This window comes from Trachurus trachurus, assembly GCF_905171665.1.
Source record: "Trachurus trachurus genome assembly, chromosome: 19".
Lineage (NCBI taxonomy): Eukaryota > Metazoa > Chordata > Actinopteri > Carangiformes > Carangidae > Trachurus > Trachurus trachurus.
The window spans coordinates 22,904,214-22,929,270 of NC_139913.1; the positions used below are offsets into that span (position 1 = coordinate 22,904,214).

Below are 25,057 nucleotides of genomic sequence, written 5' to 3' on the forward strand. Positions count from 1 at the left end.
TTCGGAAGCATTAGGCAAAACATTATTGCGAGGGAGAGGTATGTGTGCACTGTGAGACAGATGGTCAGAACGGTGGCGTTTAATGTCAGCAGTTAATGAAAAATAACAGGCCAAATTTAATAAGAGCGAGGAAACCTGGCACGAGAGCGGAGCCACAGAATAATTCAACTTCCTCCCTCGTTTTACTTTTCTCGCACAATTTCAATTTTTCTTATTGACTGAGATCTGACCGGTTTGGAGCGGTGCAGAGGAGCATTTAGATTAACACGCAATCCACAATAGAGACATGGATCCCTATGAATATGATTATGGAAATTCTCCCAATCATAGCCGTGTGGTAGGAATGGTCTCCCAGATTTGCATCAGGCCTATTTAGATCCAAGATTAGAGTATTGATCTCTGAATTTGACCCCGTTTGGGTTGGTTGTTATGAATTATTAACTCATTTATGACACAAAGTAAGTAGGATATGAATCCATCATTAACATGCAGAAATCCTCAGAGCATGCGACAAAACGTCTCTGGTCCTGAGTCCTCAGGCGGCCCGCTCCAGTGGAAGAGGCTCAGTTCATTCCTGCAGCGTGGATCCAGGCAGCTCGTTGGTCAGCGTGTGCCAGCGCTCCACCTTCGTGCCCTTGTTCTTCAGACAGTCTATCCAGTGCTGCAGAGTGTCTCCCTGCGAGTGACACCCTAAGGACACACCGCCTGGCAAGAGCAGAGACAATAAGAAAAGTCAATACACCCAGAGAGGAAAGAAGAAGAAGTTTAATGAACTTCCTCCACCAGTCTGTCATGTTGGCATTGCTGTTTTTCTTCTATATTACTTTAGATCCTCCATAGGTTGTGTGTTGTTAGAGAAGTAATTAGCTGCTATCCAACACCTTTTGGATCCATATAAATTCCTCTGAATGGTGTTTGTGCATTGTGTTATTTTCAACTGTGCTGTTAATATTGGCAGTAATTGCATATTTTCTTGTCTTTGGTGCCTTGTTGTCCATGTGGTTATTAATAGACAGGAATACATTTCCATTTCTATTTCCAAAGACATGAAAGGCTGAGACCCACGGAGCCTAATGATTACAAAAACGTTCAGATCGGATTGCTTCTTTAAGATGTGTCCATAATAAAAGCCACAGAGATATCTCTTGTCTTTTGAGAGTGGATCATTGTTGTATGTGATCTTCAAACAGCTGAGAGTTCAAAGTTGATCAGTTTAAGAGGGAAAAAGTGGAAATGGCAAAATGAAATGAACAAAGTCAAGGTTAGCCTTCTTGTCAGCACCTGACATGACTACATAGTGAGTACCCATCACGACTCAACCGTCCAGTTTCAGACGCTCACAGACAGGTCAATAGCAATGAAAAATTCTCTGTCAAGTCTGATGATTTTCTTTATAATTGTCAAGTCAAATAACAGAAAACCCTAAAAAACAACAACACAAAAACATTGTTAACAATGGGAGACAGGTTCCTTCATCTCTATCCATCCTGCTACATGAGATAGGCTACTCACCAGAATACAAATATTATATTAATCACGGGATGAAAATAGTCCCCAACAAAGTGTTACAAAAAATGACTCTGCCCTTTTATTTTGAAATAAAACTATTTTTAAAGATATACATCTCTAGAAGAAACTTAGTGTAGGCTATGGTATGGAGAATCTGTAGGTACGCTACTGATCGACAGAATAAAACATTACCAGTCTTTGTTTTTCTTTTAAGATTTTGGGGGAAAATAATAAATCATGAAAAACCCTATAGACCTAAACTTTTAACAACTTTAAGAAAGAAAAATTGTCAAAAGTTCATAGAAAAAGTACAAGTACAGGGAACAGTTATTCATATTGTGAAATGACTTACTCCCACTCAGAGCTAGTAGCTACTCTGCGCTGCTCATTTTCAGCCAAAATGTCACTGACACCCTTTTGGCGACTAAATCCTGCAAATTACACACAGTGCTGCACTGGGATGATAGCAATAGAGAAGATCTTAAAATATCTTTGGTAACATCTGCCATGGGTACAATGTTATTAGACTGCGAATAAAGTAGCCAATCAGTGATCCAAAAATCAAATCACCAGCAGGAAGTGATTAATTACCATGGTGCCAACTCACCTATGAAGTCATTGGACTTTCCCAGGTCGTAGTCCCACACCGTGACCTCCAGCGTCTTGGTGGCTAACTCTGAGAAGGAGATTTCATAGAAGAACTCCTGGGAGGAAACAAAGAGGGTAAACAGATGAGTGGGCGAGAGCAAAGGTCAGATGATAACACCTACACACATGTTGCACTTCTGCAAAATCTCAAATACTCACTAATTAAGCAGCAGATACTAATGGGCAAACGGTAATTGGCTGTCTTACTGAAACTTTGTATGCTGCACTGTGTCTCCAAGGGCTATATAAGCTTGCCTCTTTACATTCAGCTGCTGCAAACCCGCCTCTATCTAGCTCCAACATTAATTCACAGACACCGATAGCTACCTCATTAAACTCTGGGTTGAGAGTCTTTTTTATCACCGCTGTTTTGTGCTTGGATTTCTTGTGAACATCTGGCTTGAGATACCTGAGAAAGAGGAATGTGATACCATCATATACGAATCATTATCATTCAAAACACACAGTACTGTGAAAAGGAATAGTAAAGCACTGAGGGCGACTGCAAATACCAGATAAGGTTAGAATAAGTTCAGAGATATAATCAACCTGTAACTCAGCAGTAATGGGAATAAGATGTATTATCCTGTCATGACATTCTTTTGCTACATTCTTTAAAAAAGTAATTTCATATGAGTATAAAACTTGGCACAAAGGTGCAAGCGCAAGTTTTTTTTAAATGCCTTTATTTTAGATGGCAGTCATTTAAAAAAGAAAAAAACAGCCAATGCGTTGTATTAAAAAAAAAAAAAAAGACTGCCATGTAGTTTTACACTTTAGTTTTTTGTAAGGATGAAATAAATAAAATATAATGTGTTGATTTGGTTTTTATGTATTTGAGTCAGGCAGACTTTGTTACTCCTTGACAGCCGGGCTCGCTGCTTCCCCATTGTCAAACTAAGCTAGCTTCACTTCTGGGAAAGAAAATAACAATTAAAATCTCACATTACTTCTTAAATGTTTCTCCGTATTACTTGTGAAACTAGCACCTAGTGTGAGCCTGAGGACAGATTGAAAACGCTCACCATCCCTTTGCGAGCTGTCATTAAATTCTTGGGATATTTTTAAGCCAGCTGGAAGGAGCGTGGCAAAATCTCTATTCACATTTGCTTTCCACCCACCACCCACAGCTCGGAGAGCGTATGTTCCCACACACTCTCAGACACAACAAAGCATCTGAGAAAAAGCTCCTGCCAAAGGGCAAAGATGCGAGCACGCATCCAAAATGAAACAAGGTGCGTGATGTATCGCTGTGGATGTGTGAGGGATGTATGCATAAGTTCACTGGATGTAGAACGGAGCAGGAGGGTAAACTTGAGGCAGGCAGCGAGGTTGTGTTGAAGTGAGATGAGCTCATCTCTATGTGTGCGTGTGTTTGAATGAGTGTTTGATGGGAGGTTGTTTAGTGGTTTTCTCATCCCAATAACAGAAGGAGGATGTTAAAGCTCATTTGTCCAGGTTCTGTCAGGGCGCATCACTCAGGTCAGGAACTGTCGTGCCCTTCGTAGCCCAGACACACAAACACACGCACAGTATTGCTTTTCTTTCATTAGTGAGTAATGAAACTCCACAGGAGCTCTATAACACAAACAATAGCACCCGACCCGACTTTCCCTAATCTCCTATACAGTGGAGATGCTCTACAGCTATAACATTAGATCATGTCACTGCCTCTCAGTCCACTTTGAAGGCTGTCAACACACACACACACACACACACACACACACACACACACACACACACACACACACACACACACACACACACACACACACACACACACACACACACACACACACACACACACACACTGTTATGATTACTTTGATGAATGCGTGATATATTTCACAACTGTTACTGTTTGCGTGGAAACTGCTCTCATCTATCACCACTACCTTATGTGGGGTTAACTCAAGTCATATATCATTCATGAGGGACAATAAAAGGTGATTCATTGGGTCAATATGAGCCAGCGACACGTACTAAGGTGGAAATGGAGACTGATGCTGGGTAGGTCATGTGAAAATTGATCTCAGATGAGTTGACAGTTCATCAGTCTAAACTGTGTGTTAATATGTCCAATCAGGGGCTAGAAATGATAGTTGCAACATAATCATAATAATTTTTCTTTCATAACTGTACAAACACTCTTTCCATTTCATTTAAAGGAATACGCCAACATTTTTTTTTCCGTGTCTTGCCTCACTCCCGAGTCCATGACCAGCAGATAGACACCATCCTTTCCACTGTGCGTGCAGTAACAAGGGAGATAGAGCCGTATCGCCTGAATTAGCTTAGCTCAAATGCTGGAAGTGTATAGGTAGTGTTAGCCTGCCTCCACCTAAAGTCATCAGAGAAACTCTTCATCAACTCTAAACGGAAACCGGCGGGCCGATCTTCGTCTCAGAGCTGACAAAACTCTCCGGTAAGGCATCTTGAACGGTCAAATGCCGGTAACGGGACCAGATCGGTCAAAACGGAGGCTTCAAGCAAAGACGGTTTATTTTGGTTCAAGCTAGCTACATCGAGGGTAGCTTAGCTTCCTATTTCAAAGTAAAAGCACAAATTCTATCGTCATGGTTTTCTGTATGTAAAGGGCAACGGGTGTTTTATTTTGTGAAAATAACCGGAAGTGCGTTGGTCACAACGGCTAGCTTGAGTAGCGCCAAATTCGTCTGAACAAAATTGTAAACGGCTGATATTTAGACAAATTAACGACACACTGCTGATCTAAACGGCTACTTTCTCACCTAAAAATGTTTGAAAATGTGGATAAAGTGATATATTTACAGAGTTTAGAGCTAAAATGAAATCAGCTTCTGACTGCTGATTTCAGCTGGGGTAGGAGGCAGGCTAACTCTACCTATACACTTCCAGTGTTTGAGCTAAGCTAATTCAGGCGATACGGCTCTATCTCCCTTGTTACTGCACGCACAGTCGAAAGGATGGTGTCTATCTGCTGGTCATGGACTCGGGAGTGAGGCAAGACACAAAAAAAATGTTGGTGTATCCCTTTAATCAAATACAAAATTGCATATTTAAATCCCACAGAGTCCCAGTCCTCAGTGGTTTGACGTCATCATCCTTACGTTTTAACGTAGGGGTCTGAGTATCCGTTGACGTCCATGGCTGCCAGGTGGGCACAGCGCTTCACCCCCACACACAGCCCGCCACGAGCCCTCTCCTTGGCCTCGCCCTTCACGTCGCCATCCCCGGCCGGAGGGAGGAACTGCAGACAGAGCAGCAGACGGCCTCGTTCCTCTAGACTTCTCTGCTGCTCTGTCTCCCACTGAAGGAGAGAGGAAATATAACAGATAGTAAAAAAAAATAAAAACTATAGTGGTTCATGAGCTGCATACTGGTAAATGATTGAGCTATGGTTCGGAGTTACAATGATGCATTACTGAAAACGATGCATCCAAACGCCGTGCCATGACCTGCTGATGAAATAAGCGATAATATTCATGCTGTAATCGATACCTTTTGCTGTTTTATTGGTGGATTAAATGAGTGTGTGTAAATGGGGTCGCTTTTGGATTTCAAGCATGACTTCAAATGGATACCAGTGTTGTGTTACTCTTCGTTCGATGTGCACAAGCCTGAGCCGTCTGTTAACACGCTCCACATATCAACTTGATGAGGTGATTATATGTCAAGGTTGTTTTTACAGAGACCAAAAATCTATTGAGGCAGCTTTAAAGCTGCAGTGAAAATAAACTATTGACGACAATCGACAACATAGCACACATTTTAACGCAGAAATGCAACAAGTATCTAAACAAACGGGGGCTAATGGGCTACTGTTGCCTCAGGTCGACAGTACGAGGACTACAGCACTGTGTAAAAGTATTGACGTCTGTCTGGACCAAAACCTCCAAAGATCCTAAACACCTCCCAGCTTATGGATCTATTGTATTTTATGTGTTGACTATTTGTCAGGCTATTTGCAATACGTTCTTTTACTCATCCCGCTTACCATTGCATGTGTGCTTTTAACACAAAATGCCCAGGAGGAAAGAGGAAACGCTCATTAAACCTGACCCTGGTTCAATTTGGTACGATCAATGCCACAAACTGGCACAAACACAACCCAAAACATGAAGCTTAATCTGGACCCATTGATTCTGGTGAGGCAGCATGCGCGTAAACAGCGATACAAGTGAAGAGGAATCATCACGTCAGCAAAATGACTCAGTAGTGTTCAATACAAAGCAATATATTTCATTTATAGGTGGCAAACATCATCCAGCATATGCTACTTTTTCCTCAGAGTGTGCCGCATCGACCCGGAGTGAAATCTACTGTCGATAAATTTAACTTTTTATTTCACATGATAAATCTGTAGATTCTTCTTTGGCAGTTTATACAGTCTTTCCTTAAGATGTATTTTGTGTTTCTTCCCTATTTCTCTCTCAGACTGATCTGAAGAGCACTGTGACTTTCATCTAACATTTGAGCTCATCTGCCACAGCTCAGAGACACATCCAGCTATCACTGTCACTGAGAACAAAAACAGGAGTGCACTCGGTCCCATGGCAAAGAGAAAAAAAAAGAAAGAAAGAAGAACAAACTGAAGCAGCAGCCTTTAAGTCATATTAATGCACTTTGTCGCTCCTGGCCTGAGTATTTTCCATGGTCAACAACACCAAATAGTTACCAAAGCGTTTGACAACAAGCAGAACAAGAGTAGATTCATAGTGACAGATGAAAGAAAGCAAGGCAGCAGCAACACAGGGTGAAGACGGGGTAGACGATGTTCTCACAAGGCCGTGACTCACCCTCATGCCCAGCAGCACCAATGTATGTTATTTATAGGAAAGATACATGTTTGCTATTTAAGGATTTTCATCACTGCAGGTGCAGGATTTTCAACACATAATCTTTGTTGTTTCGCCACGGAATGAGGAAAGGCTTCACTCTGCTGCCTTTAATGTAATTTTAATATGAGTTCCATCACTGCTGCAGTGTATTCTTCCCCTAAATGTCTCTCCTTTAGATCTCTCCATCTCTCATTAAGTCTTACCCTCAAGCGAAAGGTGGACGCAGCCGAGGCGATCAATATGCCACGCACCCCTCAGTCCTGCAGGCTCCTCCCTCCCCGTTTCTAATTGTCTCAACAGCTTGAACCCTCTCTACCCTAATTCTTTCTTCCCTGTCTTTTTTTCCCCTGTTCCTTGCGTCTGTTTTTCTTTGGGAATTATCGTTACTGCCAACAACCAATTCACCATCTGTCGCCAACGAGTGGGAGACTTTAAAAACTCGCACTTAGTGAGGATCATTTGTACCAGGTATCTGGAAATAAAACAGCTCAGACCTTCACAGATCGATAGAGAGCAACTCATTAGGGAAGTGGAAATAAACAGGCATTAGTGTGGAGACAGTGACACACACACCCACTTGCGCACGTACACACACATACACTCACAGTGACAGATCAATGGGAACAAGATGAATTTGTGGGTGGGTTTGCAAGGCGAGAGAACACGATGATGATCAGACACATTCAACAACCTTAAATATGGAGAGAAGCACAGAGGCAGCTGTTTAACTCTAATGACGTTACAGTGAAGTTAAAGGACCACACCGCTCTTTTGGATTGATCACCTGTGGCAGCTAATGTTACAGTAACTGGTGGTTGTGATTGGTTGGAATATTAAAGAATAAATAAATAGATGAATGAATGAATTAATTGTTCATTTTAATACAATAAAAGGATCATGAAGCAAATGCAAAGAATTAAGTGGAAAATATTGAAACAAAATAAAAAAATACACAGTGGCAAAAGTGGCATCATAGACACATATATTGTATTGTATTGTATTATATTATATTATATATTTTCAAATAAAAACTGTGATTTAGGGCTGATTAAGCTGCCTAGCAATATATTTGCAAATTTGCTCCACCACTGCCACCTCATGAGGCCACTTGGATATTAAAACCTTGGGCAGCCATTATTTTTAATTCATTTCTCTCTGATGCAAAAATCAAACCCAATTATCCAGTCTTACAACAGGTTGATTTGACATGTATTGCACTTAATTAGCTCACAACAATAAATTATTGGTGTCTTAATGGATTACATCACTCTAGTGAGTCGACTTAATTGATTTTTGTGTCTCACAGAAATAAATGGAAACTTTAAATTTCCTCGAAGTGCAGAAAATGTGTTAATGGTTAGCAGTGATGTGAGGTACACACAATTAAGTCCTAATGCTTTGGTTCTAATGGCACATATCTTAAGTGGCAAGGCTGGGGAAAAATTGGTGCAAATTGCTTGAACTGTTATTTAAATGATACATGAAGCACCTTGATTGTTTAAAAAATAAATAGCTTTGCCAAATTATTCCATTAATTTATCACTTGTTCTGTCACTGGTTGGATGTAAACAGTAAAACCTGTTGTGTAGGCGGTTCAAGTGGTGCAGGTGGAAGAATAATAAAGGAAGAGATTTGGTTCTTAGAAGAATATACAGTCTATAGACTGCAGATGAATGGTAACTTTTGATTTCTAAAAGGCACAGAAAAAGGTATTTTGCAGTCATTTAGGGTTTAACACTGGACAAAGTGACCAAACTGGGTGTAGTCCTTCAGGACAGGCTGAAAGCTGCAGGACAGACAATCAGACAGACAGACAGATGGACAGGAGGAGGGACATGTCGACCAAAACAGACAGAGGAGCGGTGCGTTCACCTCTCTCAGGTAGCAGGAGATTCCCCTCAGAGCCGTGCTCATCGCGGTCGGTGACGGCAGCTGGAGGCGGAGAGAGCAACGAGAGGAGAAAGAGATAAACAATATGAGGTATGAGTGACAGAAGAGAGCGGTACAAGCAGCTTAGAGGAGGAAGGATTGAAGAGGAAGAGATAGACGTGTCAAGGGTGAGGCCACTTTGAAAATTACAGGTCTGACACAGTGTCTGGTTTGCAGGATGACAGAGGGGGTTTAGCGTTTGATCTCAGAGTGGCCACCGGCCTCCGAGGGCCAATTTAATACCGACAGCTCTTTCCAACTCATAAAGAACAAAACCCCAGCACCCTCCTGCCTCTTTTCACACTCATGCCCCCTGCTTTCCACTTTTATTTTTTAATCCATTTGTTTCTCATCTCTCTCCCTCGCTCTCTCTTTCTATTGACGCTCTCCCGGCCCCCCTCTCCTCTCACCTTTTATTCCTCCACTCTCTGTGTAGCCTTTTCCCACGTGTGACCCAGCTGACATTTAGCCTGCACAAAAAAGCTATTTGTGGCCTGTAAGAATAGAGGTGATACTCTGTTCTCTGTTCAGGTCATATTCATAATTCTGGGGGGGCAATAATCATCTCAATTATATCAGTAGGCCAATATCAACAGTGGGCATTGGCTTAATCCATAGTAGCTACATTGTGCATGCAGACTCCCCTGGTCTCAGCGTGCTCCAGGTCTCAGACTGTTTTTCTCTCTGAGTGAAATCTCACAATGACATTTCAGACAAAAGCCATGTTTAAAAACCTTGTGGCAACAGATTGATTTCTCCTTTGGTTTTTGGATTTTTCGATGAATTTTAACAGCGACTGGGAGCCGGGCTTCATCGCACATCAACAATCACAAGTGCCCTTGAGGCTGAATGAGAGAAAATCCCTGTAGCTAGGCCCCAAAATCTGGTGGAAAGCCCTCCCCAAAGACCGCAGGCTGTAAAAGCAGCAGATTACTGCTCACGGCTTTGGGAGTCTTATGTGGGTGTAATAGTTTGGTGCTGACATACTTTACTGAATGTCCACACACTGTAGGTCAAGTAATGTGTCTGTGAATAGGCTCCATTTTGACCCATGTTAACTGGGACGTTTCTTAATTCAGCTACGCAGCCGTCTGACGAGACAGAGAGAAGTTGTTACTAATGTAATGATCTATGGAGCATTAGCTGCTCTGGGTTGATGACTGACCTTATCATCCCAAACTCTCCAGAAAAGTTCTGCAGAGATCTGGACCAGAACCTACTGGTTAAATAAGGTCTTACTACACATTTATTAATGATTATCAACATTTAATACTGAATTATTATCCAATCAAAATCTTAGATCCAAAATATTGTTCCTATTAAAGCAGATATCAGCTTCACGGCCGTTTCGGCTAATGCTGCGTTCAAGGCAGGCTTTTGAAACCGTAAGTTACAGCTTCAAGTCACAACTACGACTTGGTAGCGTTCCAGGTAACCCGTAGCTCGTGTTTTTACCATCCTGTTGTCTGTGAAAGTTCCCTATAACGGCCACTCGTAACTTCCGACCCGTGAACTCGTACCAGATCGAACTGGTATGACTTCACAGGAAGGAAAAACACAAAGTACGAGTTTCTTTGAACGCACCATGAGTTAGCAGCCCCCGCCCTTGTCAGGCATCAATTGGTCCTCGTGCTACGTCACCACATTCACGCGCATCCCTTGGCTGCACACACAGCCCTTCATGCCGTTCTCTCTCCTCATTGGATAACACTTGTATCCCACAAGGAAAATTTTCTCCTCGGGTTACAGCAGAGCAGAGTGACGGAGAGACTCGTGTTTAGGCTGAAATACTTCATGTAAGTGATTGCTGACGGAAAATAGGACTATTTAGGACTTATATTAACAAAAACATTCCACTGATATCTGCTTTAAATTGGTCTGTAAAGAATATTAATGATTAAAAAAAAACGTTGATTAAAGCTTGATAATCCTGTGGTTACAGTGGTAACAGCTGCTGTTTAGTATCATTCATAAGAATATATGTCTAATTTAACTTCAGTTCTATTGATGCAGCACTGAGTGATTTAAAGGGAGTGGCCTTTTGTCCTGGACTAATGAAACAGAACTGTTTGTTATTAACTGTTAGTTGGAAAAGCGCAGGCGTTACTAATAACATCAACAGTGGCTCTGTTCTACACAGGTGTCCCATGACAATGTGACAATGAGCCTGAACCTGAACCTGTTTTAAATGTGGTTCAATCAACATACATTTAATTATTCACACTCACTCAAATGAACTCTGATGGGTTCAGGGTATAATCTCCCTCACATGTCAATGGCTCAGTCACATTCAAGCATGATTTGTATTTGTTTAAGTCTACAAACATAATTCATTATTTTTAATTATTGATTTAATTATAATTTAATAATTAACCAAAGGCTTCAACTATGTACTGTATCTATTGTTATTTGTGGACATGTTTTCCAGCAGCTTTTTCTGAAGCCCTTGTTCAGTCTGTTTTCTATGGCTGTGTCAGGGTTTTGTACAGATTGGTGGTTTGTTATGAGACCCATGAGTGTGGTCATTACACTGGATTGGTACAGTATATTGACATTTCAACGCCTCCCTATTGGTGCATTTCCTGTGCTGTCTTTGTTTTTTTCTACTTTAAAAGATGAGAATGTGAGTCAGACAGGAACTGTATGGTCACTATGGTGAATATTACTGTACCCTCCGGTGACTTATCTCTCTCATCATACACATTTATTTTCCTCTTTCCTTCCTTTTAGTTACTCTTCCCTATCCCTCTTTTCATTCTCTCTGCTCCCCCTCTCTCCTCGTCCCTTCTTCTCACAGGGGGCGGATGCTCCAGACAGATGTTAAAGTGTTTGGTCTGGTCAGGCTTCACACGACGCAGGGCCACCCGCGACTCCCCAATGAACTCATTATGTGTCAGCTTGTCTTCGTCGCACACGGACACCCTGGGAGTGAGAGACAGAGGTGGGGGGTGGGGTGTTGGTTAATGAGAGACAGCGAGAGACAAAGGATGAGGAGAAAGGGAAACATGTTGTGCTTTTGTCAGAGAGCGTGGTCGTACTGTACAAACAACACAGTTTCATGAGTCATTTAATTATTTCTAATGTTGTGACAACATTCTAACGAGGGAAGGAAATCGTTGACAGGAACCTTCGCCAAATTAAAGAGCACACAGTCACCTACGTACAAAAAGCCGCAGCATCCGTACACACAGTAATTACCACTTTCCTTCCTGTGGGAATTCAGAGTGTGAAAGTGCATGTGCTGGGTTAATCCAATCCATATTTATGGGCCCGGTAAACTTTTACACCTGCCATTATGTCACTCGAAATGCGTAAGTGGGTGGGAGCAGCAGAGAGGAGTGAAGGCGGTGGAGGGAGGCGGCATATGTGAAATCAAACGCTGCCGAGCGAAGGATAGACTGACGTGGGTGAGAGGCAGAGATAAAAACGGAAGGATTCATTTAAATGTGAGGGTGTGTGTGTGTGAGGGGCTGCTAATGCGTCCAAATGTGCATGTCCATAGGCAAATGTGAAGAATCAGTATGCAACAGGCTAACTGGAATCCAGAGTGATTGCATTTCTCTGTCCTTTATGTAAATGTGAATGAAAGACATGCAAGCAGGAGGGAAAAATTGGGAATGCAATCTGGCAGAGGAGGAATACAGATATGAACATGGCTCCTCTTCATCTACTGTTTTATAGACTTCAAACTGAATTCCCGTCCAGAATGAAACCTTACTGTCACCTGCCGGCTTCGGTTTCTGGTAATAAAACATGGCATTGCGAAAATGTGAAAGGTGCATGGGGCCAGCTGCCTGGGGACACCAGATAGGGGTTGACATCCCTAGACGTAATTTCTAGTCGAGTAGCTTATTAGCCAAAAGGAGACCTGAACTCTGCAGAATCGAATAGAATAGAAAAAAAAGACGAGAGAGGACATGAATAAAGAAAGACGGAGTCAGTCAGCTCTGAGCACCTCTGTGATCAAAGAGGCTGGAGTGTGTTGGAGTGGTGAGCAAGGGTGTGATGGGTCAACAAGTGCAGTTACACTGTTTGAAGTAAAGCACACGTTTCCTGCTTCAAATAGATTTCATACCATCAGTAAAGGAGAGGGATGAATCTCATGCACATCCATAGTAAATGTGAATTTCAGCCATGCAGATGTCGACTGAAACAATAACTTTCTTTTTCATATTATGGGGGCTATTTCTGCCTATGTTGGCTGCATATCAGGAACAATCTGAGTCCTACTATCACATCTGAAATGCATGTGTTGACTGCATGACTGGTGAGGCCGGCACTGTGAGCAGCTCAAGAGAGAATACAAAGGCTCCTGGAGGTCAAGTGGATGAGGCCTCACAGTCACAGTGACACTTTTTCTAGTGATTATTATGGAAATCTGTTTCTACTAAGAAGAGAAAAAGATGAAAAATGATGAAAAGCTTCCTCAATCCTCAGTGTCTTGCCATGTCTCCCTAGTGTCAGTAGTAAGAGTGTGTGTGTGTGTGTGTGTGTGTGTGTGTGTGGGGAGTGTGGGAGGGGGGGGGGGTTTACTTGTAATTGTTTTTTCTGTTTCTATTTTTCTATGTGTGTAAAGCACTTTGTGTTGCATTTCCATGTATGAAAGGTGCTCTATAAATAAAGATTGATTGATTGATTGATTGACTGAATGGTTAGAGTAGCCTAGAAATCTAGCTGCACCCTAGCGGCAGCAAATCTCTTTGCTCCGTAGGTGGGTCTAGAAACGAGCCATAGGAACTTTTTGAGTCTCGAACACCGATTGGGTTCACCAATCACAGCGCTCTATCTGTTTAGAGAGTCGTTGGGCGGGCTTAACGCAATGACGACATACATTTTAATTGGCTTGTCAGGCTAACGTCATCCTGCTCTTTGCTCTGATTGGTCGTAGCGCTACCCTATTGGTGCAGAGGCAGTTTGAAAGACAGCCTTCATCCTGCCCCCTGGATTGAGCCGAGGTCTACCGGTCGTGGCCAGACTAGACATGTTAATGATATAGTCTGGTTTGTCAGGCTATGGTTAGATATGATTAAAGCAAAAAACAAAACAAAACAAAAATGCTTGGAATCTCTCAAAAATTACGAGATGATGAGTCAAAGTCTCAATATAATCATTTTAACTCAATAGCTCATAATTTGATATTGACACTTCACCATACTGACTCATACAAATATTTGAGATATTGAAATTGAGATACTATGAAACACATTTAATGTTTCTTGCAATTTTGAGTTATTAATATTGAGTATACTGTATCTATTTTAACATATCTCACATCTCATTACACTTACCATGTATTTTACCAAATATCTAATTGACCAGTAGCGTATAATCAGTTGTGCATTATTGTATATAAGAGGACATAATGAACAGATCACAGTGATACCTCAAAATATAGAACATATTGTAAATAACGACTCCCTGTTATCCTATAAATATGCACGTGCACCTTTTCCCTTCCATTGAGTACAGTACAATGATCTGTAGTGGTTTGTTTTCTGTAACATTTCCTTTTATCAACCCAGGCTGTAGTTTGTTGCCGACTGCTGCTGGTTTAGAGCCGGGGAAGCACAAACAATATGCAGCTTCAGTTTTCCAGGTTAGAAAAAAATACAACTTCAGCTCTTTTTTTCTTTCTTTTTTTCAAAACGTTAGCGTATCGTGTGGTTGCATTGAGTTCTGCTCGAATGAAGCTGCTGTCGGTGGAGAAATTGGAAAACCTCCCTTCCCTGTGATGGATTTCTTTCTATATCAGAAGTGTTGGAAGTCGCAAGTCTAGAAAAGAAACCCTTTTACTTACTTTCTGAGAGACAAAATAATTATTACTTATTTTGGGTGACTGACATATTAAACTGCTTTGGTATGGAGTGATCCAAGATAGCTCCAGCTTTACCTTATATGTGAAAAGTTCCCTGTTAAAAATAGCGTGGCAGACACCTTATAAGATGCATTGCAGGGGACAATTTCAACATGTTTACATGTCTCAATAGGTCAAACTTTTTGTCTCCTGATCTTTTACACGCCTCTGTTGAATTAACACAGTGTCGTAGGCCAGTGGTGGGGCCAGTTTCTCTAATTTCCCCCAGGACGCCAACCGTCGATCCTATTTAAATCCCACGTGTGCCATGGTAAAGTTTTAGTCACAGGCAGAGACAATTCGCAGCTTTTGCCACCTCTGGAGGGGGTCAATGAAATTAAAACACCCCGCAGTGCTTAGTCTGACCTCAATCTGTCACTGCAACTTGGAAAGAGAGAAAGGCGGAGAGAGAGAGAGGGGGGAGAAGGCAAGATAAAGGGAATCTGGGTGGTTTAGAAGAAGTCAGGGGAGATCTTCTCTGATCCTTGTGGACAGGAGAGATGTGAGGACAAGGAGGAGCGAAGGTGAGGTGACAGAGGAGGATCAAAGATTGAGTGCAGATAGAAGAGGAGAGGAAACATATAGTGGAAAAAGAGAGAGGATAAAGGCCTAGATAGTGGGAGCAAAAGACTCAGAGACTGAGATTTATGATAAGGAATCCTTTGTAGCACCTGTCGGCTTTCTGATGGGAAACAACGAAGTGAGAGGCAGGAAATGAGGCTGACAGAAACAGTGAGAAAGCCTTGACAGTAAACATTTACCGGAGTGTTTTGCGGTACATGTCCTCCTCGGTGATTCCGCAGTAGGTGAGCGTCTCATTCCACACTGGGTTCAGCGTGTTGCGAACAGTCTTGGTTTTCAGTTTATTGGCCTGTAAATCACAGCGGGAAAGGGAGGAAAAACAAAAATATAACTCAAAGCAAACGACATCACAGGAAGGCAATTTTTTGTTTTAATGCAAATTTCCTGGTTTGTGCAAATCTAAAATTACGCAGTAAATTAAGTGTGAGCTGGTGTTTTTTGTTTTTTAACCAAAATGTCCTGATAATTAAAGCAGACCTTGCAAGCTCCAGGCAGAAGATGCAGCTTGACATACGGATCGGCCAAACCGTTGAAATCCATCGGTTTCAGACCCTTATGGACACAAACAGAGAAATATAAGATGTCGGCAGCACAGATATAGAGGAGAGGAGGGGGGTGGAGGGAGACAGCTGAGTGACATGATGCACAGACCAAACAGCCTTTTTCAAAACAATGTAGAAAATGAAGTTGAAAGCTGACATCTGCTGCAACACATTAATTGGTTGATGGAATACATTTCACCAGAGTCTGTACCTGAAGATCTGTCATTTCCTTTTCTTAAATGAGTGAAACAAAACAGCCACTCTGTTGTTTTTTCTCTTGTAATGACTGTTGAGTTAGTGCTTCCACAGCGGGGGAAAGCTTTTATGTGAAGTTTACCCAATATATCAACAGGTGCACGACAGGAATAATTCCCTTTCTGTTTTTCTGTTTCAACTAGATGTGCAGGTTTCTCTCCACCATGAGCAAAACATGCTTTTATTTTGATTTGATTATTTATTATTACCTATTTTGAGGTGTTATTATTTCTGTTCCTCTATTCTAGTAAGTGAAGCTATATGGTTGAAAGAAACAGGGGTCTACAGCCGTGCTCTCCATCCAGGCTCTGGGCTGCACAGAGACAGATTTATGCTGATGTCAGCTTGCTAACATGTTTACAGTGAAATTGCTTTGACTTTTGCACATAAAATGGATGTCCAGCTTCGTATTTCAAGTGAATGTATTGCCTTGTTGAATCAGTTTTTTTTTTACAGCATTAAAGTCATTCCTTTATTGAACAGACGACTTTGTGTCAGTTCTTTTGTCACTGACTTTTTATTGCTACAAGACAAACTACCTGCGGTGGCTCTGGAGGGATTTTCAGTGGACAGTATTTACCTTTGCTCTCAGGACTGTGCAGTGTAAGGAGCTGGTGGCTCTCTCATACAGTAGGTCGAACGCTAATGTCCCCAGGGAGGCTGGAAAGCAGTTAATAAAAAGTCACACACACACACTACACACATACAAAAAGTGTGCCACTTCATTTCCAGTGATAATGATGGAGAACAATGGCAAGAAGCAGCTCAGAGACCAGCATGAATTATCTCTGTGTCTCAGAGTAGACACTATAAAACACAAAGGGACAGTTCAACAACATGGGCAGCATGCTTACTCACTTTCTGGCTGCGGGGGTGAGAATTATGAAATTTGTAAACACATTCACAGCAGGGAGACAGCTATCTAGATTATATGAGCATTTTAGAAACAGGATACACGTTAAATTGGTATAAAATATCCTTAAATGATTCTCCAAATTAAATTTTTCAGAAAAGACAACTTTTCCAGGGCATTATTTAAAAAGAAAAAGAAAAATTGCCAGGACAGTAATAAATCAGCTGGACTTAGCAAGAATACAAATAGCTCTAGGTAGCCTATAGTTTGAGTTGGTAATGCTAATACCTAGAAATGAAAAACCTGATTGACTTTCTTTCTTTTATATGTGTTGGGCTTTTGCCATTAATTGATAGGATAGCTGAGACAAGGCCGTAATTACCATATACATTGGGGGGGGGACACATCCCCCCCAATATATAGCTAGCTGATTAAAAAAAAAGAAAAAAAAGAAGTAGGCCTATCCCATGTGTTAGCGAATTTACCGTACTTTCCGGACTATACAGCGCACCTGAGTATAAGCCACACCAGCTACATTTTAAAAGAAAATACATACTGCATATAGGCCGCCCTTGGATATAAGCCGCAGGTTTTCATGTTGTAACATGAGATATTTACACAGAAAGACAGTAGGAAACTGTGCAAGTCTGCTCGCTTTTCTGCTGTTTTGGTTACGCTCCTCTCGCCCATGTGCATTTGTTTACAACGAAGCCGGCGAAAAATCAAAAAATGGAGCGGTGGATAACGTTACATAACATATACAATGTTACGGCGTGTGTGTTTGTGTAGTTTTAACCGTCATAAACAAAAGATTACGGGTTACGGAGCGTGTTTGTGTGGTGTGCAGAGAGAGAGAAAAAAGTAGCGGCTACGGAAAGTATGGTGTATAGAGTGCCGAAGCGGAAGCAGCCCCATGGGTCCTCAATTCGAAAAAAGTCTCCATACAAATGAACGGGACTCCAAGTTTTATTTCGTGATCCGTTTGAATTGTGCCATAACAAAAAAATATGTCCTCTACCTGTTTAAAACATCACGTTTCATGCCGAGAAATCAGCAGTTTATCGTAAAACGGTAACAGAAGAATGTATTTTGTGTGACGACGCTCTGCGGACTACAAATCTGGTGTCCCACAAAAAATACGTCACCAACTGACACGGGAAAGGGCGGCATTTGGTGTGTGACGATGCGACCTGTAGTCTTTCTGGTTATGGACTCTTCGGAATTTTATTTTACAATAGTTTTACAACAAACTGCTGATTTCTCTTCATGAAACGTGATGTTTTAAACAGGTAGAGGACATACTTTTTTCTCATGGCACAATTCAAACGGATCACAAAATAAAACTTTGGCTCCCGTTCATTTACATGGAGCCTTTTTCGGAGTTGAGGACCCATGGGGCTGCTTCCGCTTTGGCACTCATACAGTATAGAAATAGAGAAATTTAGTCCCCCCCAATGTTGACTCCATGGTTACGGCCTTGAGCTGAGAGAGACAGGAAATGGGGAGGCCGAAAGAGGAGGAATGACATGCAGCAAAGGGCCACCAGATTCAGGATTCGAACTGGGGCCGGCTGCAGCGAGGACTGTCGCCTCTGAAAAAGGGATGCCTGCTCAACTCACTGAGCTAGGTTATACTACGCCCCATTAGTTGACTTTCTTTTGAATTAAAAACACATTGTTTCACAAATTCAGCGGTAGATCTGTCACCAGAATGATTGATAACTGCTCTGGGCCTTTTTCTCCCCAATTCACAGCGTTGTGTGTTGAACTAATTTCTGTTTTCTCAAGCAGCTCCAGTGAAACCAGATCATTACTGACTCACTGCTATCATCGCTGTCACAGCTGTCGATCTCGATGGAGGTGTCCATGCTGCTCATGGCCGATAGCGAGCCCCCTCCGCCCGCGCCCCCCGGTAACAGCGGCGACAACAGGCCGCTGCTCCCTTTGGCTCCTCCCCCTCCCACAGCCCCTTCACCTTGACCCGCGCCCCCGGGGCCGAGGGTGGCGGGAGCCGCCACCTGATTGGGCGAGAGCGGCTCGGAGAAGGAAGATGTGGGCGAGAGGCGGGGGAAGTAGGCAGAGATCTGCCGGATGGGGCGGATGGGGCCCGGGCAGACGTCGATGGCCATGTGCTCCTGGATGGAGATGCCTAAACGTTTTCCTTTCCGCACAGTCATAGGGCTGGAGGGAAAGAGATGACAAAGTTACTCACATTTCTTTTCAGCAATTCAACAACTGAAATTTTGGGATGCATCCAAGCGAAGCAGTGCAAAGACAACGATCCACAGATATGCTGTCCGCAATGTCTGTGGTGACACAAGGTGAGCTTAATGAAATGGAATGTGATGAACAGGATCTTTTCCTGTATCTGTTCATCTCATCACAATTAATGGGTGTTTCTCATTCTCATATAGTCAAGAAGGAGAACTTGCTTTTATCTCCAACTGCTGTCATGTTAAGAACTCCTTCGACATAATTAGAAGTCTTTTAAAAAGAGATGTTACTCATAAGATGACGAAATACAGCAGAGGGTGTGCACAAATTTGCATTTCAATTGAATACAGCTGAATAAACTCAAGCCTCTCAGAGAGGATAAAGGATAACGGACAATGGGGGTCTTCGCAAATCCTAATCATCTTTAGTGAAACTGCAGCGCGTGTGAGCTGCTGAGGCACGCACGTTATCTAAAGTGCTCAACAATCCTCCACAGACAGACAGGTAATTATGGGATGTAGTCTGTACAGGGTGGATCGCTCTTCAGCGGCGGAGAGAAGAGTCCATGACGATTATATAAAGTTGTGGAAGCAGGGAGTGCAGTTGACCACAAGGCTGATGTGTCTGCTCTCCTCCCAAAATAAATAAGAGGGGGGTGGATTACAAATATCTCACAGCTTTTGTTGTCTAAAGACAGCAGGCCTTGAGGGGGCGTTCTGTCCTCAGCGCCCCTCCAACTCCCCCCACCCCTCCTCTGGACTGCATTCTGCTTTTTCTGCAACTGAGGAGTGAATATTGGTGCTTTCTCTGTGGTTCAATTGGACGATCTGGGAGTAAACACAATAAATAAAAAAAACAAGCAGGTGGAAGATCAAAGTGTTTTACTGATGCTCCTTAGAGATGTGGATGTTTTCAACCCTGAATTTATATTAAATGCATCGTTCAACATCCACTGGTCTCTCTGCAGGTTCTCGTTTTTGATGAGTGTTGACCAGCACCACTTTCAGCATGATTGTAAATATGAAGCTATAGCTTATATAGTATAGCATAAAGACTGGAAACAGAGGGAAACTAGTAGCCTGGATTTGTATAACCTTAGTATAACTAAGCAAACCTTAACCTTAATTATAACACACCCTTTGGTTAGTTTAATTATGAGCTTGCTAATTAATTCATTGTAATGGATTTATATTATACCATTAAGATTATAATATAATCCCATTATCAATAGCAATACTTAAAGCAGAAGTAAGCGATCTGGTCGTTTTGGCTAACTTCCTGTCAGCAGATGGAGTTAGCAGTCCCCGTCCTCGTCCCTACGTCACCACATTCACGCGCATCCCTTGGCTGCACACACAGAGAGGACCGCCCCTTTATGCCGTTCTCTCTCCTCATTGGATAAAGGTTGTAGGATACAAGGAAAGTTTTCTCCTCGGCTTACAGCAGAGCAGAGTGACTGACAGACCCGTGTTTCAGACCAAACACTCTATAGAAGTGATTGCTGTCGGAAGATACAACTATTTAAGACTTATATTAACCATAGACTGTAAAAAATATGGACCTAGCATCCATGACGTCACCCATTGGTTTTGGGGGAGTCGTTTTTGTGACTCAAATATGGCGGCCTGAACAGCGTCATGTTGGATTGGCCGGCCGAGAACCCGCCCACTGGCCTCAAAGCAGCTGTCCACGGACCGCTCCGGACCTGTCACTCAACGTTTCCACGCCCTAATTGGCCAGAGTTTTAAACCTAATAACAGTAAAACGGTAGAGTTTTTAAAAAATTCACCCCCCTCAGAGTGTGTGCGGGGGTAGAAACTATCGATTGAGACCAAAAAACGTAATGGTACCAGGCTTTGATCATGTTTATTGAGGATGTAAAGTCGGCGATTTTAACATGGGGGTCTATGGAGACTTGCTCCCTTCTGGTACCAGCCCCCAGCGACAGCCGAGGGGATTGCAGTTTTTGAACGCGGAAGTGAGCTTCACTTCTCAGACCGACAACTGCCCCCTTGATATTAACACAAACAATCCGCTTACTTCTGCTTTAACTAGTAGCCTGGATTTGTAAGGAGTATAACCTTAATTATAACACACCCTTTGGTTATTTTAATTATGAGCTTGCTAATTAATTCATTGTAATTGATTTATATTATATCATTAAGATTATAATATAATCCCATTATCAACAGCAATACTTAATACTTTTATAAATATAATTTGAAAGTGGTTGGTTATTTACTACCACTTCAGTGTGGAGCACTTTCAGTTCCCACCTACCACTGCTTCAGGGGAACAGGGGTAAATGTGACAATGCATGGATTTGTCTAAAGGTACAGTTGTTGCCAGCTGATCTAACCCCAGTGGGTGAAGCCGGTAGCACCTTGTATACCCGGGTCACCAGTCTGTCACCAGGCTGATATAAAAAGACAAACATCTGTTCGCAGTTGACAGTCAATGTAACCTGCACGTCTTTGGATTGGCAGAGGAAGCTGAAGTATCTGGAGGTAAGCCATGAGGAGAAGATGCAGACTCCTCACAGCTTCCACCCCAGAGCCGTCCTGCTGGGAGCGTACCTATGTTCCTATGGAGAACATAGGGATGACCCCGTCCTGCTTCCTTCTTCTCCTTGAGGTGACAGAGCGATAGCCACTTCACCGCCATGCTGCCCAGGTCAGACACAGCTCTGAATGACTGTCTTGTCCTTTTTCTGCTGACTCCTCTTCAGGGGGTCAAACCCAGTAAACAGATTAATTTCAGAGCCTTCAGTCATCATGAGATGAAGTCAACATGACCGACGGTTCAGAGGCTTAAGGCGTCTGTGAAGCCGTCGCCTCTGACTGCTGACCTTCAGCAGAATTACAAGCATTGAGGGTCATTCGTCATGTATGTGCTGATCTCTGCTGCGAGCGCGACGGCGGGTGATGCGCATCGCTGCTTCTTCTTTGGCTGCAGATGAAACAAACTTCAGAAACACACCGCAGCGTGCCAGCGTGCAAACTTCCTGAACCGGCTTGATTGAAAGGACTTTGACAGAGCGCTGGCTCTGGAGTGGAAAAATGATGGACATCTTGCCTTTCGGAAGCAGCAGCAGCCATTTTGGTGCTACGGCGAACCAGAATAGAACAATTAATGACTTCCAAAGGCAAAAGAAGCACCCGGTCAGAGGTCAACACTCTTCAATTTAGCAGCGCGGAGATGACCTCAGACTGCTGCACTCCAGCGTGTGATGCCACTGTTTTTCATATAAGATAAATCACAGCCACCGTTTATCACTTCAGTCTGCCCTAACAATAAAACAAAACACCGCTGCAGCCACACACAGTATCCTTAAGAGGAAAATTGCCAGATGAGGAGAAGGTGAAAACAAGTTAATGAAACTCCCTGTGATGATGATGATTGTGACCAGAATTGATTGAGAGATTAATTAACACCGGATGAGTAGATATAATGATTGTGCTTATGAGGAATGTATAATCCCTCCGAGCTCACACAAATATAGCAACACGCAGACATACATAGATGCACACATCCGTCAGATCATTAATTCATCTCACCACACACACACACACACACACACACACACACACACACACACACACACACACACACACACACACACACACACACACACACACACACACACACACATAGTGCAGCTGTTGCAGACGTGTGTGTCTGTTGATATAATGTGCGCAGTCAGTCGCCTCCCAGTCCTGGCAGATGTGGCCGTAAGCCAGAGAGCAGCCTGAGTACCACCACCACCACCACCACCACCACCACACTACAACCAGCAGCAGCAGCAGCAGCAGCAGCAGCAGCAGCACACGTAGCCTCCAGCCAACAGGCCTGGTGGCTCGTGGCTCGCGGCTCACGAGGGAAGCAGAAGCTCACGGTGAGCTGGTGATTGATCGTCCTGATGCTGCCAGCTGGGATGTTTCTCTCATCTTCCTCTTTCATCATCATCTTGTTGCTGAGAACAAGTGGCAGCGAGCGCACACTCGAAATAACAAGGTCCTCGCTTCTCTAAATGTAATTTACGTTGAGGAGTCTCAGCCTTGGAGCACATGGCAAGGCAAGGCAATTTTATCTGTATAGCCCGTTTTTACAAACAGTTTGTCTCAAAGGGCTTTACATGGCATCATAACAACATCCTCTGTCCTTAGACCCTCACATCCACTGAGGAAAAACTCCATAGAAAACCCTTTTAACAGGGAAAAATCGGAGAAACCTCAGGGTGAGCAACAGAGGAGGGATCCCTCACCCAGGACGGACAGACGTGCAAGAAACAGTTTATAACAGAGAATGTGAGAAACATGGAAATGTTAACATGGCTGAGCTACTTTATATAATTCCTATAAGCTACAAGACAATGGTCCAACTTGTCCTCAGCATCTACATACAGCAGCCCTGTGGCACTCCGTTATGCAACCGCAGCACAGTACAGTACAGTATAGTGCGGTGTGTAATGCACGGCGTCCTTGTATGTATATTCAGAGGCTACATAGGTTACCAGCTTCAACGGGGAGGAATGAAGCTGCCAGGAGGCGACAGTCAGGAATATCTCTGTGCCTCCCCTCCTCCTGCTTTAGCTCCTGACATTACAGTCACATCCTCTCCCTGCACCTCCTCTTCTCCATCACCATCTCTCCATCTCTCTCTCTTCCAGACACCTGTAGGTATGTGAGGATCTTTCTTTCCGCTCTCACTCGCCTGGTTTCCTGCTTCTTCTTGTGTCCTACATACAGTACAATGGGCCCCTGCAGCGGACTCGGTTCACCTTTAAATAACAAGCTGCCGGCTGACAGGCAGATGGTATAGTTATAGTACAGTGCCGCAAACTGTAGCCACTCATTAGAGCTTGATAGTCAGCACATCATGTCGAGCTAACCACAGTGACTGTGAGCACTTGTCAATTAGAGCCAAGTTATTTTCAAGCTGGCAGGGATGAGTAAACTTCAATGTGTGTGTGTGAGAAAGAGAGACAGAGAGTGTGTGACTCATGTGTCTCTGTGTTGGAAGGTGTGAAAAAAGTGAAAGAGCAGGTAAAATGACACAAAAACAGACAGAGCCACATGTTGCACTTGTCTGTTGTGTGTGAGGATGGTGCAGAGGAAAGGTGTCCGTCTGCCAGACTGAAGAAACCAGCAGGATTTCACTGTGTTAGGTTCTATTTTCATGCAAATGAACACACACACACACAGGCACGAATTAAATAGACAAGAACGAAACAGTGAATAAAAGTGTATTCTATGCAGGAAAATAGAAATACATATGAATGACAACGTCTGCAGCCTTGGCAGCACGTTCAGCTCAGATGTATTTCAGAATAAAATAATAAAATCTTGACTTACCCCAGTGATAGTGCGAGTGTGAAACTCCTCATAAAAAAAGAGGGGATTCCAGTGCGGAGAGGAGAGGGAGACTAACAGGTGGCAAAGACAGGAGCAGAGAGTAGAGAGAGAGAGAGGGAGGGAGGGAGGGAGGAAGAGAGAGAGAGAGAGGAAGACAGAGAGAGAGCGGGACTGAGCCAGCTCTACACGTATCATTAAAAATTAAATGCACGAATAGTTCAAGTTGAGATGAAAACAGGGAGCAGAGGGGAGAGAGGAGAGCGGCATACTGGAGGAGGAAGAGGAGGAGGAGAGAGGGAGTGAAGAGGAAGAGAGAGAGAGAGGCAGCAGGGAGTTATTCCTTGACAGTCTGTTGTGCATGTGACTGTTTCCCCCCCACCCCCCACCCCCAGCATCAGCACCACCACACACACATCCCTGTCACTAGGTTTGTGAGGACCTATTAGTGACATAATACGTTCTTCAGCTCCATCACCATCACAGCAGCACCTCAAACTA

General features: G+C 43.1%; 1 protein-coding gene across 1 annotated transcript; it reads right to left on the reverse strand.

Moving 5' to 3' along the window:
* Nucleotides 1–568: 568 nt before the first annotated feature.
* LOC311002719 (double C2-like domain-containing protein alpha) lies at nt 569–24,591 on the reverse strand (the record flags this gene model as incomplete). Its single annotated transcript, XM_083994171.1, has 11 exons — nt 569–705; nt 2,117–2,213; nt 2,485–2,566; nt 5,247–5,446; nt 8,850–8,909; nt 11,702–11,828; nt 15,522–15,631; nt 15,820–15,894; nt 16,720–16,799; nt 18,814–19,172; nt 24,560–24,591. 11 exons carry the CDS (start codon nt 24,589–24,591, stop codon nt 569–571), a joined length of 1,359 nt encoding a protein of 452 aa, XP_083850297.1.
* Nucleotides 24,592–25,057: the final 466 nt, after the last annotated feature.